Source organism: Sorex araneus, chromosome 2 (genome assembly GCF_027595985.1).
Source record: "Sorex araneus isolate mSorAra2 chromosome 2, mSorAra2.pri, whole genome shotgun sequence".
Classification (NCBI taxonomy): domain Eukaryota; kingdom Metazoa; phylum Chordata; class Mammalia; order Eulipotyphla; family Soricidae; genus Sorex; species Sorex araneus.
In genome coordinates, this window is record NC_073303.1 from 125,702,346 (window position 1) to 125,720,482 (window position 18,137).

Consider the following 18,137-nt stretch of genomic DNA (forward strand, 5'->3'; position numbering starts at 1 on the left):
CCTCTCCCACCTCCTCCTCCTCCTCTTCCTCCACCTGCTCCATATCCTCCTCCTCTTCTCCCACCTCCTCCTCCTCCTCTTTCTCCACCACCTCCTCCTTCTCATCTTCCTCAACCACCTCCTCCTCCTTCTCATCTTCCTCCACCAACCCCTCCTCCTCATCTTCCTCCTCTTCCTCCTCCTCCTTATTCCTCTTCATTTACTTATTATTAAAGCGTGTTGCCTTGCAGTCCCAGGATTGCCTATAGTGTAGCTTTTCTACTTCTGCCACCTTGACTTTCTTACAAGCTGTTGCAGCAGACAGACTTTGCTCCTGGTGGGCATTCAGCTCTCCAAGCCAGTGGCTCCATCTGTATTACAGTATCTGAGTCAAAGCTCTCTCTCTCGATTCAGGAGTGCCCTATTTTCCTCATGCATGGAAAAAAATGCTCTCAACTAGAATATGATTCATAGACTTTTAGACCTATAGGCAGACCCCAGTTTGATCCCTGGCATTCCATATGGTTCCCAATCCTACCAGGAGTGATCCCTAAGCACAGAGCTAGGAGCAAGCCCTTAGCACTTCTGGGTGTGACCCCCAAACAAAACAAAAAACCCAAAAGTATATTAAACCCACAAAAGAACTAAAACAATGGATAGATCAATTCCCTTATATTTGAAGTTGAATATACTGGGGCCATAAAGAAAGAGGCAACAGCATCACTCCCTGTCGTAGAGGGTTCAGACTCCTCCACTCCTGTGTTCTTTGCAAACTTAGATGACTGTTGCTTAACCCAGGGTCCTCAATCACCACTCAAAGGACCCATGTGGTTCACTGGCATAGGAAGGTTCAACCCACTCAGTCTTGTGCACTGGTGTGCAGGGTGATGCCAGCCCACTGGTGTAGAAAGGTCACAAAGCGCACTGATGGCTCTGGTAATTCTCTGATCTGTCCTGGGGGGTTTCTCCTTCCCTCACTCTATGGTGCCAGGGTATTTGACGGAAAGAGAGAGGAACACCCCCTGCCGGGTGCTCTGCCAGTGTTTTGGAGGTGAATGAGTTAAACTGCTGGATGTGTGCAGTTTCTGTTTCCTGTTCTCTTTGCCTAGATAATGCAGCTAAGTGACGACTGGGGCAGGGTTCTGCACGAGCATTTGGACACGTCTGTTTTCGAGGAGATGCAGAAGCACGTCCTCAAGAAGCTGGAAAATGTGTGGTTACCCTTGTTCCTCGCAAGTGGACAGTTTATGGCACGACAAAAGATAAAGGTACGTGGACTTGGGATAAGGTTCATAGTCCATGTCAAAAATCAAGGGTCTCTATCCACCAAGACATGGTAGCTGCAAAGCATTGTGGGTAAGAGCAGAGCTAGGGTCCGGGGGAGCTCAACGGTAGAGCATCGGCCCAGTCTGCATGAGGTTGTGAGTTCAAGCCCTGGAACCCCTAGTTCCCTCCAGTCCCAGCATTGTGGTGTATCTCCACTGTGTATTCCCATCACTCCTGGTACTTCCACGAGTAGCTCCCAAGGCCTTTCAGTATGGCTAGGGATGACCCTATGGAGTCAGATGCTTGATCTCAATTCTGACATATTTGTACAACTTTGAGTGTGATCGCCTTAGTTTCCTCACTGGACACAGCAATGGGATTAATAGTGGCAGCTGCTGTCTGAGATAGCCAGGAAGAGGAAAGGAAATGATCTGTGCCTGCTTTCTGGGCGTGGCCCCTTGCAAACACACACACCCTCAAGCTATATCTGTAGTCTGGCTCTTTTTCTTGTTTCGTGGTGCCAGAGATTCAACTCAGGACTTCACATGGGCTAGGCAAGTGCTTTACCACAAAGCCACATCCCTAAACCTGTAATTGCTTTTTAAAAAAAGTACTAAGTCCTCATATGGGCAGTTAAATGAATTACGAAAAAATAGATACCATAGAAAATTATGAAGGTTCCAGATAAAATGAAATCATAGAAATGAAATGAGATATCAAAGATGTCATTTCTTGAATGATACAAACAGGTTCTAGAATACATAGAAGACAATCCCATCTTAAATGATTGTATCTATCTACCTGTCTATTTATGATTTCAGTCTATAGATTTATACATTTGTGTTAATGAAAAATATCTTAAAGGATTGGGGAGTGAAAAGATTTTTCCTCTTTTATTGAATAAAGGTTTTTTTTGCTTTGTTTTTATTTTATTTATTTTTTTTAATTGAATCATCATGAGAACAGTTGCAAAGCTTCAGGTTTAAGTCTCAGTCATACAATGATCAAACACCCATCCCTTCACTAGTGCACATGTTCCACCACCAAGAACCCCAATATAGCCCCCTCCCACCACCACTCTGCCTGTTTGGCAGATGATTTTCACTTTACTCTCTCTTTACTTTAGACAGAAAACCAACTATTATTATTTGGAATTTTTCTCCAACAATCAGACCTGCCAAAAAGGCATCATTTGTTTTCTATTGCTGATAATGAAGAGCATATGATGTTGCATGGCCGCTATTGCAGCCACGCAATTTCAAAATCCTGGCATTTTAGTAATTAAGTCCAGAGGTATTTCTACCAGCAGCCGCTGCATTCCAAAATTGGTTTGTGTGCCTCTGGGATCACAATGGTTCAGGAGCGGAGGAGCCATTCAATGGGTGGCCCCTCGGAGTCTCGTCTGGGCGGGTAGCAGGGCCGGTTCGACCCACCCCCCCATTTTGAGATTTCCTGTGTACCCCATCACTGCAAGCTCCTACCTCTCTGTCCAATTGGCTCTGAAAGGTGGTGGTTGCCATGCTGCCACAAAGGGGAAAAGGCCGAGGGACAAAATCCATTCCCCTCCCGGGGCCGCACGGGGCTGTAGCTTAGTTCACAGTCCAGGAGCATTTCTCCTAGCAGCCGCTGTGTTTCTGAGATTGGTTTGTGTGCCTCTGGGATCATGGCTGTTCAGGGGAGGAGGAACCATTCCTGAGCATTTTTTGTATATCGGGAAAGGTCAGCCCCAAAATATGGTAATAAATAATTCTTGAAAAATACCAACAAAATGGCTTGGAATGTGGCTCAGCAATAGAACACTTGTCCTGCATGTATGAGGTTCTGGGTTCAATTCCAAGCACTATCAAAAATTAAAATAAAAACAAAGCGAAGTCATGCCCTCAAGCCACCCTCAGTGCCATCTTGCCGCACTCAGCAGTGAAGAATCCTGGCCGGCGGGCACACAACACCAGAAAATGCTCCGAACTCCAGATTGAGCCGATAACAGAGGGGTGCCTTAGGTGGAGCAGGTGCAGTCTCCCCACCTTCTCTGGATGGAATCCCAGTGACCATGAACTTCTACAAACATGGCTCCGGTTGGAGAAATAGTCCTGGTCCCCATATACCGGAGCCATCTTTGTAGAAGGTAACGGTCGCCGGGATTCCATCTGGAGAAGGCAGGGAGACTGCACCTGCTCCCTCTGGGCACCCCTCTGTTATCGGCTCGACCTGGGGTCCAGAGCATTCTCCAGTGTTGTGTGCCCACTGGCCAGGATTCTTCACTGCTGAGTGCGGCAAGATGGCGCCAGGGTGGCTCGAGGGTGTGACTTTGCTTTGCTTTTATTTTAACTTTTGGTAGTGCTTGGAATTGAACCCAGAGCCTCATACATGCAGAATAAATGTTCTATTGCTGAGCCACATTCCAAGCCCGTTTTGTTGGTATTTTTCAAGAATTATTTATTACCATATTTTGGGGGCCAGAACTATAGTATAGCAGGTAGGGTGCTTGTTTTGCAGATGGTCAACCTGAGTTCAATTCCCGGCATTCTGTCAGGCCCTCCAGCACCACCAGGAGTGATTCTTGAGTGCAGAGCCAGGAGTAACCCCTGAGCACCATCAGGTGTGGCACAAAAGGGAGAATTATTTATCACCATGCATAATCCTCACAATCTGATTTTACTAGCACGCACACAATTGTTTTTTTTTATTTTTAGAAAAATTCTCCCTAGAATGGTCAGGCTCTATTTTTTAAATTTTATTATTATTATTTTTTGCTTTTTAGGTCACACCCGGCAATGCACAGGGGTTACTCCTGGCTCTGCACTCAGGAATTACCCCTGGCGCTGCTCAGGGGACCATATGGGATGCTGGGAATCAAACCCAGATTGGCCGCATGCAAGGCAAACGCCCTACCCGCTGTGCTATCGCTCCAGCCCCAGGCTCCATTTTTTGTCCTACAAACATTGGCACAAAAATTCATGATGATGATGTGATGAAATGTTCGTTCAAACCATCATTCATTATCACACTCTCCAAATAGACAAATCTGATCTTTAGAAAAATAACAAGAGGTGTCAAGAGAAACAGCACAGCAGACACCTGTGGCCCACTCCAGTTTGATTCCCTTCACTGCACATGGTTCCCCAAGCCCCATGCACTGCCAGGGGTCAGGGCACTGCTGGGTGTGGCTGAAATCCCCAGCCCACCCCAAATAACACAAGACACAAAGAGGCATGTAATTTTGGACTTTGGAAGAAAAAGGAAGGCAGTCCATTAGCATTGGTCATCATAAATCTTAAAAAGGAAAGACAAAAAGCAGAAACAGCAACTCCCTGTATGCACCCAGTTTAGCAAACACATGAGCCTCACTGATGCCGGAGCATCACCCCGACTGTGCAAACCCAGAGATAAACAAGAACTATGGGCAGGGCCTTTGCCTCACATGTGGCTAGCCTTGGTTCAATCCCCAGCACCCCATATGGTCCCCCGAGTCCTGCCACGAGTGACCCTGAGCACAGAGCCAGGAGTAAGTTCTGAGCACAGCCGGGTGTGGCCCCCAAACAAACAACCAGCAACAACAAATTCCACAGAGAGGAGAGAGACTTTATTGTGAAACAAAAACGCTGGGCATCTGAACAGGAGGGGAAGAGTTGACACCCAACATTAAAAAGGACCTTGTGCACCCAGCAAGCCTCTGTACCACTTTCTCCAAGGCTACAGCTGCTCGGGAAGACGTGAGCTGGAATCTGAGCCCATAGCTCCAGGTCAGCTGCTAGGGATGGGGAAATGGAGCACAGCACAAATCGGACAGGTCTGACTCCCAAGAAAAGGGCACTCGGCTCCACCGAGCCTCCAGGATCCAGCAGCATGTGTACTCTGGTTAAGTTTGCCGTGGCTAGAAAAACACACAGGAGCCTGGGAAGTCTTGGTGATGCCTCCAGCCTGGGTTTTCTCGAGCCCCACCACCAGGCAGCTAGCTCTGCAGCCGACCCCTGCTCTCCCCGGCTGGCCAAGGGCCGTCACAGCTCTCGCCCACAGAGCCCCATGCCCCGAGCAAGGCTTCTCAGTCTGAGGCTGACTCTCCTCCCCGGCACTCCCTTGTCAGCCACCTCCACCTCCACCTCACTTTCCGAAATTCATCTGACAGTCTGTGACTCCACAGTGTGTGAGTCCCAGCATCCCATAGGGTCCCCTGAGTACCACCAGGAGTAATTCCCGAGCAAAGCCGGGAGTAACCCCTGTGCATTGCTGGGTGTGACCCAAAAGAAAAAGAGACTGATGGGTTGGGGGGACAGTGCAGTGGGTAAGGCACTCGCCTTGCGTGTGGCTGGCCCGGGAGTGGGACTCACCAGGGTGACCCCCTCCTGCTTGGCAGATGCAGATGCAAGACATCGCAGAAGAGCTCCTGCTCCAGAAGCGCGAGAGGAAGATCGGTGTCTGGAAGGCAAGTGGCCCTTGCTGTGTTCTTGGAAGCTCCTCCAGGTCCCCTACTGCTCTTGCCTCCTCGGCAGACTAAGCCCCCCAGTTCCTGCAGACCAGGGGCTGGGGTTCAGCAGGGAGAGTGAGTCTATCGGACCCCTCTCCCTTGACCTGTTCAGTCTGATGCTGTGTGTGTGGACTTCAAAACTATATTTCCCTTTCCTTGCATATGATGGGTTTGTGGGGTTATGCTATGATTCATACTGACATTTTTTTTTACCATAGTTCTAAGCTTGAATGATACTTAATATTCTTTTAAAAATTTCCTCTCTCGGGGCTGGAGCAATAGCACAGCGGGTAGGGCGTTTGCCTTGCACGCGGCCGACCCGGGTTCGATTCCCAGCATCCCATATGGTCCCCTGAGCACCGCCAGGAGTAATTCCTGAGTGCAGAGCCAGGAGTAACCCCTGTGCATCGCCAGGTGTGACCCAAAAAGCAAAAAAAAAAAAAAAAAAAAAAAAAAAAAAAAAATTTCCTCTCTCCTATAACTAACTTTAACTTTGTTGTTTTGGGCGCCACTCCTGGCTGTGCTCAGGGCTTACTCCTGGAGGGGCTCAGAGGACCGTATGTGGTACCGGAGATCACTCCTGGGACAGCCACATGCAAGGCAAATGCCTTACCCACTGTACAATCACCCCAACCCATCAGTCTTTTTTTCCCTTGGGGTCACACCCGGTAATACACAGGGTTACTCCTGGCTTTGCACTCAGGAATTACTCCCAGGTGGTGCTCAGGGGACCATATGGGATGCTGGGAATCGAACTCAGGTCAGCAGTGTGCAAGGCAAATGCCCTACCCTCTGTGCTATCACTCCAGTACCCGCATCAGTCTTAAATGGTGTTGTCTTATATTCTAAAGCACGTCATCAATCTGTTTTGCTCTTTAAAAAGTGATGCCACAAAGCCAAAGCTATGAAAGAGACAAAGGGTAATGGTGTGTGTGTGTGTGTGTGTGTGTGTGTGTGTGTGTGTGTGTGTGTGGAGAGGGGGCAGTTGTCAACTATTTTGCATCTGTGTCATAAATGTCAACCAAGTGTGACAAAAGTGAGTGGAGAGAAGTGGGCGGGTTTGAGACTAATCATTGACGTGAATGCACTACTCTTTAGATCATAGCTCATCCTCTGCATTTTCTGTTTGGACAGCCCGTGGAGAGTAAGTGGATATCTTCATCTGGTGAAATCATTGCTTTCCGTAAAACATTATTGAATCCAGTCACAGCCAAACAATTTCAACGATTTGTGGCTCTCAAAGGAGATTTGTTGGAAAATGGGGTACGCTTTTGGCAAGAAGTGCAAAAATATAAGGTACAGTATTGGGAGCTAAAGGAAAAAACTTTTTTTGAGGAGAAAAGGGCATTAGTATTAATTGATTTATTTTAAATAATTTACAAATTTGGGGGGCTGGAGCAATAGCACAGCAGGTAAGGCATTTGCCTTGCACACGGCTGACCTGGGTTCGATTCCCAGAATCCCATATGGTCCCCCGAGCACTGCCAGGAGGAATTCCTGAGTACAGAGCCAGGAGTAACCCCTGTGCATTTCCAGATGTGACCCAAAAAGCAAAATAATAATAATAATTTACAAGTTAATGAATCATATTAATCTACTGAATAAATTTTGTTCACATAATCAATGCATATTTAATTAATATTAATTAATTAATTGTTAACTAATCAACTTCTTCGCTGTGTGTGTCTTTGTGGACGAGATTTGTATAATATTCCAATTTTGTTCTCCAGCCTCTGAGTTTCCTTTTTTTAAATCTGGCTTTCTCTGATTAAATGTTCACTTTCTGCCAGATGCTTGAAGCCTTTTGTATAATAACTCATTTCTCTCCACGAGCATTCTGTGAGGGGAGGCTGTTGCTCTCGCCTCTTTATGGATGAAGGAACTCAGGCACAGGGACGTGAAGACTATCTAGCATCAGACAGTTAGTGCAGGGGTGCGGGGACACGGCAGGCATCAGAGCCAAGTTAAAGCTCACACCTGCAGATACTAAGCCATCTCCCTCCATAAGGATGGAGGCAGCATGCCAAGAGGAGGCCCCAGGGGGCCTCATCAAATATTGCCCTGAACCGTGAGCCTCAGGGCAGAACCCTAATGTTCAATAGTAGGACTCTGGCGGCTTCCTCAGGATCCAGCCAGACCACAGAGCAGGCTACCCTGCCAAGAAAAGAAGGGGCCTAGAGACGGTGGAGGTGGGATGTCACAGTGTCATCGACTCTTGTTTGCTGATGACTGAAAAGCAGTATGACTTCATCTCCTGTGTGTGTGTGTGTGTGTGTGTGTGTGTACTTAAAGGACCGGAAGCATGCGTGTATATTCAGTTATTGAGTACCTGCGAAAGTCCAGGTTAAATTGTGACATTGCCCTCCCTCTCACCCCCAAGGGCAGACAGCATCCCTTGAATGGGAGGGAGACACAAGTGATTGGCTAGTGGGAGCAGAGGGATGGTAGATGGGGTTTTGGGGGGGAGCCCGTGAGGCTATCCTGAATGGAGACGGCACAGGGACGCTTGCTTTGCCAGAAACCTTGGCCATGGCATAGGAGGGCAAAGCAGGTATAAATCCATTCTGTCCAGAATTACCCTGGCATCCTCAGAATCCTGCTGATAGACCTCTACCCATTTGTCTTCATTCCTCAAGTCTCATGTTCCGTAATTATAACCAGACTCACGAGAGAATTCTATATGATAATCTCACTAGCAGTGGGGGAAAAGCACATTTTTGAACATGTCAAATATATGTGTTGTAAACAGGCTTTTCCTGAGGGATGCTCAGTGGAATGAAAGGTGCTAACTGTTGTCACAGTGTAACATGTACATCAGGCTCTTCCCGAACACCACATGTGCCAGATCACACGTCAACCTTTCCCTGACAAGCTCCCAGACTTTCCTTTCTTTGGACTTTTCTTTCTTTAACAATCCATAAGACAGCGATAGTTAATCAATGTGGCTGTTTTTCTGGCCTAGAATTCAAAGTTTCCTAAGTCTGTGATGATTTAAGTATCTTAGCATAGCAATGCCATCATTCCAGCCAAGCTTTGGTCTCCATTTTATTTTGTCTTGTCTTATGTATATTTTCATTTGATTTGTTGTCTTTTACTGGACCTCCAAGCAGTGCTCAGGCCCAGTGATTCTTGGGGCCTCCAGTACCACACCTGGAGGTGCCGGGGTCCCGGCTCTACACCTTGCTGTCTGGTTTGGAACTCCAGGGCCTCACATGCCACGCCTATCGTCCCAGCCCTTTGAGCCATCTCCCTGTCTGCCTCTTTATTTTTCAAAGAGGACTCCATACAGAGGATATGACATTTGCTTTGCATGTGGTGGACCCTGGTTCGATCCCTGGCATCACCCACGGTTTCCCCAAGTCCCATCAGGAGTGAGCCCTGAGCACAGAGCCCTGGAGTAGGGCTCTATGCCCTGAGCACCACAGGGTATGGGCCCCAAGTTTAAAAATAGAACAGTTAAAGTCTCCCCCTGTGCATGGGGACACTGAGCCTTTTCGATATTTGAAGGCGACCTCAGTACTTAATTTTTTAAAAAAAAATTTTATTAGAGAATCAATGTGTACAGTGATGTACAGTTACAAACTTATGAACTTTTGTGTTTGCATTTCACTCAGTGATTGTTTACGCATCCCTCCACCAGTGTCCATTCACCTCCACCAATGATCCCAGTAACCACCCCCACCCCATCCCCCACCACCCCACCCTGCCTTTTGTTTTCTCTCCTTTTGGGTATTGTAGTTTGCAATAGAGGTATTGAGTGATCTTTATGTTGGGTCTATAGTCTATTTTCAGGTCGCATCTTCCTACCTGAATGGGTCCTCCCAACATCCTCTAGTTGGTGTTCCCTTCTCTATCTGAGCTGCCTTTTCCCCCAGCATGTGAGGCCAGTTTCCAAGCTATGGGACAGACCTCCAGAGATAAACAAATAGGACTACCTTAAACTAAGAATCTTCTGCACCTCAAAAGAAACAGTGACCAAAGTACAAAGATAGTCTACAGAATGGGAAAGGATATTCACCCAATACCCATCTGATAAGGGGTTGATATCAAGGATATACAAGGCACTGGTTGAACTCTACAAGGAAAAAAAACTTCCAACCCCATCAAAAAATGGGAGATAGAAATGAAAAGAAATTTTCTCAAAGAAGAAATCCAAATGGCTCAGAGGCACATGAGAAAATGCTCTATGTCACTAATCATCAGGGAGATGCAGATTAAAACAACAATGAGATATCATTTCACGCTACAGAGACTGGCCCACATCCAAAAGAACAAAAACAACCAGTGTTGGCGTGGATGTGGGGAGAAAGGGACTCTCCTCTGCTTGTGGGAATGCCGTCTGGTTAAGCCCTTTTGGAAAACAGTATGGACGCTCAGTTCTTAGTAGCTGTAACCAGAGAAACACAGGAGCTAAGAGGCTCCGTGGACCCCACCGTCGGGGCCACAGCACCCCCTGTTTCTGTTTCTGCCTGGAGCCTGACCCACCCAGGGGACAAGCTGTTCTGGCTGAGAAGTTTCTGCTTCCACCCACATGCCCCATCGGATGCAGGGCCTCTGTGCTCCCCGAGGGCCATGTTTATCTCTGGACTACTGATGAGTCGCCTGGGCTGGAGAACGTGACCTTAGGCCTCTGGCCCGGTAGAGATGTGGCATTCAGGACCGACTCTGGGGGCCCGGGCCCGCTCAGTTCAGAGATGGGGAATGAGGTACTGCAGTCGCGGAAGCAGTTATTCCCTCCCCAAGGAGATGCTGCAGTCAGGCCAAAGCGAGACCTGCACTGCTGGAAGGTGGGGCTAGCACTGGCTCAAGTTCCTCAAACCCAAGACCTTCTGTTTTGTTTTGCCCCTGCTCTATTCTGAAGAGTAGTCCTAGGCAGTGTGGGGAGGGACCATGTGTGTTGCTGGGGATCTGAACAGGGGTCAACCGCTTGCAAGTCAAGTACCTTTTCTGCTTACCATCTCGCAAGTCCCATAGCCAGGACCTTTCAAGATAATCTTCACATGCCCCATCCCTCTGTCATCTGAAATTAAATGTATGCATGTCTGACAGTCACTGCCATAAACTGCCTCTGGCTCCATATAAGCTCATTAACCAGCCATGATCCAGAGACCCACTAAATAAATCTCGAAAGAAATCAGCAAGCTGCACAGATGCTTCTGGACCCCAAAGTCACCATCCAGTTAAAAATTTAACTCCAGCTATATCACCCCATTGAAAAGTTTAGAATTCCTGGAGCATGCAGGGGCGACATCTCATACTCTACACCACTGATACACTAGCTCCACATCACTGATGTACCAGGAGTAGCTCACCACATCGGATGGGATGTAAAGTAGAAGGCAACCAATCTTGACTAAGAAGGCTCAACCTGTAACAATATGTTAGCAATCTCTTATACAGGGACTTAATGGCTCCAGAGTGAGATACAATAATCTTCACTTTCTTCTAAGGAAAACTTTTTTTGATCATTTTTATTGAATACAGAATAAATTATTTAGGGCCGGCTTCGGGGCAGGTTTGGGTGGTGGTTGGGAAAATAGGAAATAATGGTGGTGGGAAGGTGTAATGGTGATGAGAGCAGTGTTAAATATTGAATGTAATAAATCATTGTGAATAGCTTTATAAAAATTAAATTTAAAAATTAGGTTAAAAAAACAAATGTAGGGGCTGGAGCAATAGCACAGCAGGTAGGACGTTTGCCTTGCATGTGTCCAACCCAGGTTCGATTCCCAGCATCCCATTTGGTCCCCTGAGCACCACCAGGAGTAATTCCTGACTGCAGAGCCAGGAATAACCCCTGAGTATCGCAGGGTGTGACCCCAAAAGAAAAAAATTAACAAAAAAACAACAACAAATGTATATTTGAATTGATACACATATGCTCACAACTGTGCATCTCTGGTTCTCTCTTCTCTCCTTGCCCAGGACTTGTGCCATTCTCATTGTGATGAAAACACCATCCAAAAGAAGACAACAATGATTATCAACTGTTTTATAAATTCCAGCATCCCCCCAGCTCTACAGATTGACATCCCCCAAGAGCAAGCCCACAAGATCATTGAGCACAGGAAGGAGTTAGGACCATATATATTCCGGGAGGCTCAGGTGAGACAGAGGGCACAGCTCTGCCTTCAAGTCACTGACAACCTGGATGCTCCTTGAGAGATTTGGGGGTTTCATAGTTGACAAGGTTCCAATTTTCTTAATCCTAGTGTCTGTTCTCTTCCATGGGAGAGCTGTACAGAGGAGCTCCTGCCCCACCCCGCCCCAAACACACACTCCTCTCTCTCTCTCTGTCTCTCTCTCTCTCTTCCCCTCTCCCTCCCTCCTTCTCTGAGTCAGTATCTTGCAATTTTGCTGCCAATACTCCAAATACATTCCTGCAAATACAATGATCTACAGGCTACACTTCGGCTTCCCAGTTTACAATCCTTCAGCTCATCCCTCCTTCCTTTCCCACCATCCGTATTTCCTTTTAAAAGCATCTGCTGCCACAGCCTATAAAACATATGTGTGCCCTGAGGTTTGAGCCTTTGTCAGGACTGGAACGTTTATCCAGCTTGTACAGTGAGGGGTGTTGAGGGCACACGGCCCACTCAAAGTCCCCGTCAGAGGGAAAAATCCTTCCGTGAGCCTGCTCCAGGTAACCTTTTCTTTCTTTCTTTCTTTCTTTCTTTCTTTCTTTCTTTCTTTCTTTCTTTCTTTCTTTCTTTCTTTCTTTCTTTCTTTCTTTCTTTCTTTCTTTCTTTCTTTCTTTCTTTCTTTCTTTCTTTCATAAAGAGGAAAACCATGATTTGGTGAGCAGAATTTATCTGCCTTTTGCAAAGCCTTTTAGTGATGCTGTTCTTAAAAAAAATAATTAAGAAAAATAAATTTCCGTGGGGGCAACTAGTGAGGGCCACGGCGTGACTGCAGTGATAGGAGGCAGAGATTTGGGGTAGGGGTGCCCTGGGGCATGGAAAAGGCCATTATTCCTTAACACGATTTGGGAGCCGGCTGTGTTCTCAGGCTCCCCGAGGATCTGAAAGGGGCCTCCCAATCCAAGTGATGCATTAAAAGAGGGGAAATTACAGCGGGCTGATTGAGGATGTGCGAGAGAGAAGTGGAGGAAGCCTGGGAACAGGACCGAGTGTCTGTCCCTGCCCGCTCTGCCCCTCTGCGGTCTTCTCACAACCAGCCAGGGCGCTGGGATACGGTCTGATGGTGAGCGCCAGGGCCTTCTTCCAGGCTGGGCTAGCTGCCCCCTCAGAGCCTCCTAACTCAGGCCTTAAATGGGGCCACTGCAGCAGCTGAAGGTAATGCTCAGGAGACCTAACCCCACAAATTGAGTCTTCGTCCCTGGCTTCCTCAGCATCTCAGCACCATCTCACTGGGGGGAAGATGCTGCAGGGGACCCTGGTTAGAACCCCAGCATCAACAGGTGTGGGCCCCAAATCAAGCCAAATCCAAACAATTGGGGGCAGGGGAGACAGTCTGGAGCCGGAAGGTCTTGCTTTCCTGCAGGTGGCCAACTTGGGGGGTGCTATCTGTTTCCCCAAGCACTGCCGGGGGTAGCCCCTGAGCACTGCCAGGGTGCCTCCACCCCACCCCCCAAGGAAAAACAAAACCAAACATTTCTTGCAGTAGACCCCTCTGTCCTGGTCCCTGTGGTCCCACCGCTTTTCTCCAGCTGTGTGTGTGTGTGTGGGAAGACCACCCACATAGAAGCAGAGCACCTGTAGCAGGGGTGGTCTGGGATGCCTCTGAGGTGGGAGCACCGGGTTCCCGCATCTCTACAGTGTGGTCATCATCTCTGAGAGTTCTGCACGGGCTGGAGGTCGGAACAACCAGCACGACGTCGCTCGTTGACGGCGTTCCCTGTAGCTTCTCAGAAGAGTGTCGTTTTGTGTCTTCTAGTAAAAAATCGAGTTCCTGAGGCTGGAGCAGTAGTACAGTGGGTAGGGCATTTTCCTTGCACGCGGCTGACCCGGGTTTGATTCCCAGTATCCCATATGGTCCTCTGAGCACCGCCAGGGGTGATTCCTGAGTGCAGAGCCAGGAGAAATCCCTGTGCATCACCATGTGTGACCCAAAAAGCAAAAAAAAAAAAAAAAAAAAATCGAGTTCCAGTTGGGTATCTTTCAAGGAACACCTTCCTGATTGTGTTTGAAAGGGGGCAGTGACCTGGGTCTTGGAGAGATAACTGGGATGGAAGGTCGTCATTTATCCCTAGCTGAGGAGGGTTAAACTGGTACGTTGGGGTCAGAACTATCTCAATCCTTGAATGTTGTAGCAGGGAATTAGCTCATAAAATGGGCGGCAGGTAAATGCAAATAAAAACTTGTTTTGTTTTTGTGCCACACCCCGTGGAGCTCAGGAGCTACTCCTGGGCTCAATGCTCATGGGATCATTTCAGTGGTGGTGCCAGTGACTGAACTTAGGACTCCCATATGCTTTGCATATGATCCAGCCCTTTAAGTTATCTCCCTGGCCCCCAGAGAACAAGGTTTTAGTCTGCATTTTCCCAAATAAACTATCTCTAGGTCTTCATGCACAATCCCAAAAGAATTCAGAATTTTCTGTAGAATTCAGAGACAAAATTATGTTTTAAAAGAAGTCGATAGTTAGTGCATTCCCTCCGGAATCACCCACATTCCAGGGTGGGGGTATAATTCCTGTCTTTTACTTAATGGGGTTCCCTCTTCTCTCTCTCACTCCTCTCATTCTTATACCCTAAATAAACTATTTTAATTTGCAAAAATAGAGGCAAGGAATTAAGAGAATTACTAGTGGTACTCACAAGCAGAAAGGGAAGTAGTGAAATAAACCAATGCAGTGCTCTTTGAACACTTCAGCATTCACTTTTAAAAAATAATAAATCCCTCTTTCCCCATGAAGAGCTGGCTTGGAGCCTAATGGGATGGTTCATTTTCCTCCAGGGCATTAGGTAAAGGTCATTCATAGCAACAAGATGTTGGGCTTGATCTGATGTGGCAAATCCTACCTCTTGGAAGTCAGGTTTGCCTCTGGAACTAATGGGAAAACTTGGCACGGGGACATGAGCAACACCCCTTATCTCTATAAATATCACGATTAATCACTTAATGTGGAGCATCCTCATAGAAAGCATTTGTCTAGGATTCCACTCTGCTTTTTAAATGTTCTTTTCTTGCTCTCACATAAAAGAGAGATTATATCATTTAAAAGTTACTCGAGATTTATTCTTAGATCTGCAGCTTTGTGTAAGAGCTTTTCCAGAGGCAAAATGGTATTTCCTTTTGCTAAAAGAAAGAAAAGGAGGGAGGCGAGAGAGCCCCCCCCACACACACACTTGATGAACTGAATTCATACTGAGGATACTGGCATAGAGTGGGAGAGCGGGGGAGTGGATCAGCCGGTGTGTGTTTTAAAAGAAAACATCAATTTCTTATTTTAAAAAGACCTAATGGATTCTTTATTAATACAATCAATTGGTTAGGGAAACATAAAGAATAAAGTGACTTTTAAGTGTATTAAGTGTTTTTTTTTTAAGAAAGTCTTCTCATTGGTAGTAAAAACCATTGATGATAAGCATGTGCTGAGCTAAACTCCCGAGAAGTCTGGAGACAATAAGTGGGCAGGAACATGCTGTATGTTGAAGATAGAATCGTGAATCCATTATTACGGTAAATTAGGTTAAATTGGTACATTTGTATAAAATTGTAATCTGAGCCATGCCTTTTTTTATGCATACAGATGACAATTTTTGGGGTCCTGTTTAAGTTTTGGCCTCAGTTTTGTGAATTTAGGAAGAATTTAACGGATGAAAATATTCTGAGTGCTTTAGAGAAAAGGCAGACACTTAAGCAGAAAAAGAAGTCAGTGCTAGAAGACGAAAAGTTTTCAAAGGTAAGTTGAGACTCCTTTGGAGTTGACTTGATTTTTAAAAGCTGTGCCATTTATGAGAGGTTACAGAAGAATTTGGTCTGGGGGGAACACCCTTAGAGACTACAGACCATAGTGGCCTTCACACTCGCCCTGAAGGTCCCAAACTTAATTTTTAATTCCTCTGAATGTATCTCAGATGCTGTATTTTCTATGTGGAGGTTTCCTTGGCCTGATAAAAATCTATCACACCCCAACTTTCCTGCACGAAAATCCACCGGACGTTCTCTCCACTTAGGTTCTTCCTTCTCCCCACCTCTGCTAGCCTCAGCACTGGGATCTGAGTTTGTAGGTCATTTCTGTTTGCTTCTGGCCTCTTGCACTTGCTTCATTCTACACTACCCTGGTGGTGGGGAGTCATCACCTATTTGCCTTTCTCCTGACTGACTTTGCCTCACATGACCCACTCCAGTTTTATCCGTATGCAGCAGCTAAACACATATGGAAATGTATCTGCACATGGATCCCCAAACACCACAGAAGCTGTTACGGTGTTGTGCCCTTATTTCTTCAATGTGCTTTATGAATTCAAATCTAACATCCCAGTCTTTAGTATGTTTTGTGCTTGGTGTGAACTAGTGGTCCACTTTCACTCTTTTTGCATGTGGCCATTCAGTTTTTCCTCTCCCTATTTATTGAAGAGACTTTTCTTTCTTCATTTCATGCTTCTCCATTTTTCTGTTCTTTGGACTGAGAAGGGGCAACTGCTGCCAAGTAATGTGTTTGACCTTATTTATCTACTTGTCCTAGTTGGGGAAAAAGGTAGAAAAAAATAATGAAAAAATGCTGAAGTAACTATACAAGGACGATTCATTTTTGCACAGGTCAGAATAAATACTGGTAACATTTTTTTTTCTCATTTGCTGAAGAAATAAAATACTGCAGAAAGAAAAGCATGTTAATCTCGGTCCTGAGTTCTATTGCCTACCTGTCCCTAAGGCAACCACTAAGTTTGAGAAACAGTCTTCCAGTTCTATTTTCTTTTAAGCATTTTGTTTTGTTTTGGTTTTGGTTTGGGGGCCACATCTGGCAATGCTCAGGGCTTCCTCCTGATTCTGTGCTCAGGGATCATTCCAGGTAATGCTTAAAAGACCATACATAGGTGGTGTCTGGATTTGAACTGGGATCAGCCTGCATACAAGGCGAGCACTTTGGCCTGCTTCTCTGATTTTTGAAAAATAGGGCCCTTCACAGTGGTGTGTGGAGTCAACAGCCCCACAGTTCTTGGGGGACGTCTGGTGCCAGGGACTGAACTCGAGGCCTTGAGTGTGTGCTCTTGCCCTCTCAACTATTTCCTCGGGCCCTAATCTTCTCCTTTTCTCCCTTTTCTTTCTCTTTCTCTCTCTTTCATCTCCCTAGGATCCATTTCATGTTTCATCTTTTCTGATGGCTCTACAGTATTCCATAGTGCCCCACTCTTTGTGAAGAGAGCGTTTTTTTCAGCACCAGCAACTTGATTGAAATGGGCGGTGGGCCCCTCCCCCGGCTGTGCTGTGCAACGGCTCTCTGCGGTCTGATGGTCTGACCTTCCAAGCTCCCTGCAGCCTGAGAGCAAGAGTGTTTTTTAACTTGCATATTCCCATCAACAATACAGAGGATGACCCCTTTCTGTTTTAACTTACATACATGATACCATATTGTGTTATTTCGCCTCAGCTACCATAACAGAGTTCTGTAGACAACACAAATTCATTTTCTTATGTCCTGGAGGCTGGAAATACCAAATCCAGGTGTGAGCTAATTGAATTTTTGGTCAGACCCTCTTCCTGCCTGGCGTGTAGACAATCTTCATTTCATGGTGTCCTCAAAATGCCCCTGATTAGATCTACTGTATGTCCATATTTCTATAACATTATATTTTATTATAATCTGAAATGTAGACTAAGGGTTTCATTTAATCAGAATGACCTCTTAAAGCCCCTGACTCTCTGGATAAAGTCATCCCAGAAGTTACAGTTTCCAGATAAAAATCTGGGTGGGGGGACACAGTTCCCGTTCCCCACCCACATGGTGCAATGTAATTGTTGTAGCTCATTTTTTAAACTCAACTTTTATGTTTTAAAAATTAAAACAAATTAATTAAATATTTTTATTATACCTCCACCTTGGGTAGCTATGAGTAAACTTAAATCTAGTGTAATGGCATATAATAATCCATCCTCTGAATAAACATACATTTCTATTGAACTGCTTCTCTATTGTGCATTTTCCACTTTTCACAGTTGCCAACAATACGGCGGTCAATCCAGGTAGGTGTACTTCTATTTCCATGTACAAATGTTTCAGACTTGCTGAGTACTAGAATCTCTACATTTCCAGAGGGCAGAACTTGAACTGGGCATTGGCATTGGAGCGAGGTGTGTGTGTGTGTGTGTGTGTGTGTGTGTGTGTGTGTGTGTGTGTGTGTGTGTGTGTGTGTGTGTGGTCTTGTGATGTTCTGTCATCTCTTAGATTCAAGTAACCATTGGAGCAACCAAGAAAGCATGAAGACCCCTGCTGATGCCCCTGCTGATACTGCTGTTTT

General features: G+C 46.2%; 1 protein-coding gene across 1 annotated transcript in view; it reads left to right on the forward strand.

Moving 5' to 3' along the window:
- Positions 1 to 18,137, forward strand: part of RGS22 (regulator of G protein signaling 22) — a 140,009-nt gene that overhangs the window by 112,172 nt on the left and 9,700 nt on the right. The window contains exons 19-23 of the mRNA XM_055128220.1: positions 1,089 to 1,247; positions 5,600 to 5,668; positions 6,845 to 7,006; positions 11,636 to 11,815; positions 15,425 to 15,577. Of these exons, the coding sequence (XP_054984195.1) occupies positions 1,089 to 1,247; positions 5,600 to 5,668; positions 6,845 to 7,006; positions 11,636 to 11,815; positions 15,425 to 15,577 (723 nt within the window). The remainder of the gene's footprint in view (positions 1 to 1,088; positions 1,248 to 5,599; positions 5,669 to 6,844; positions 7,007 to 11,635; positions 11,816 to 15,424; positions 15,578 to 18,137) is intronic.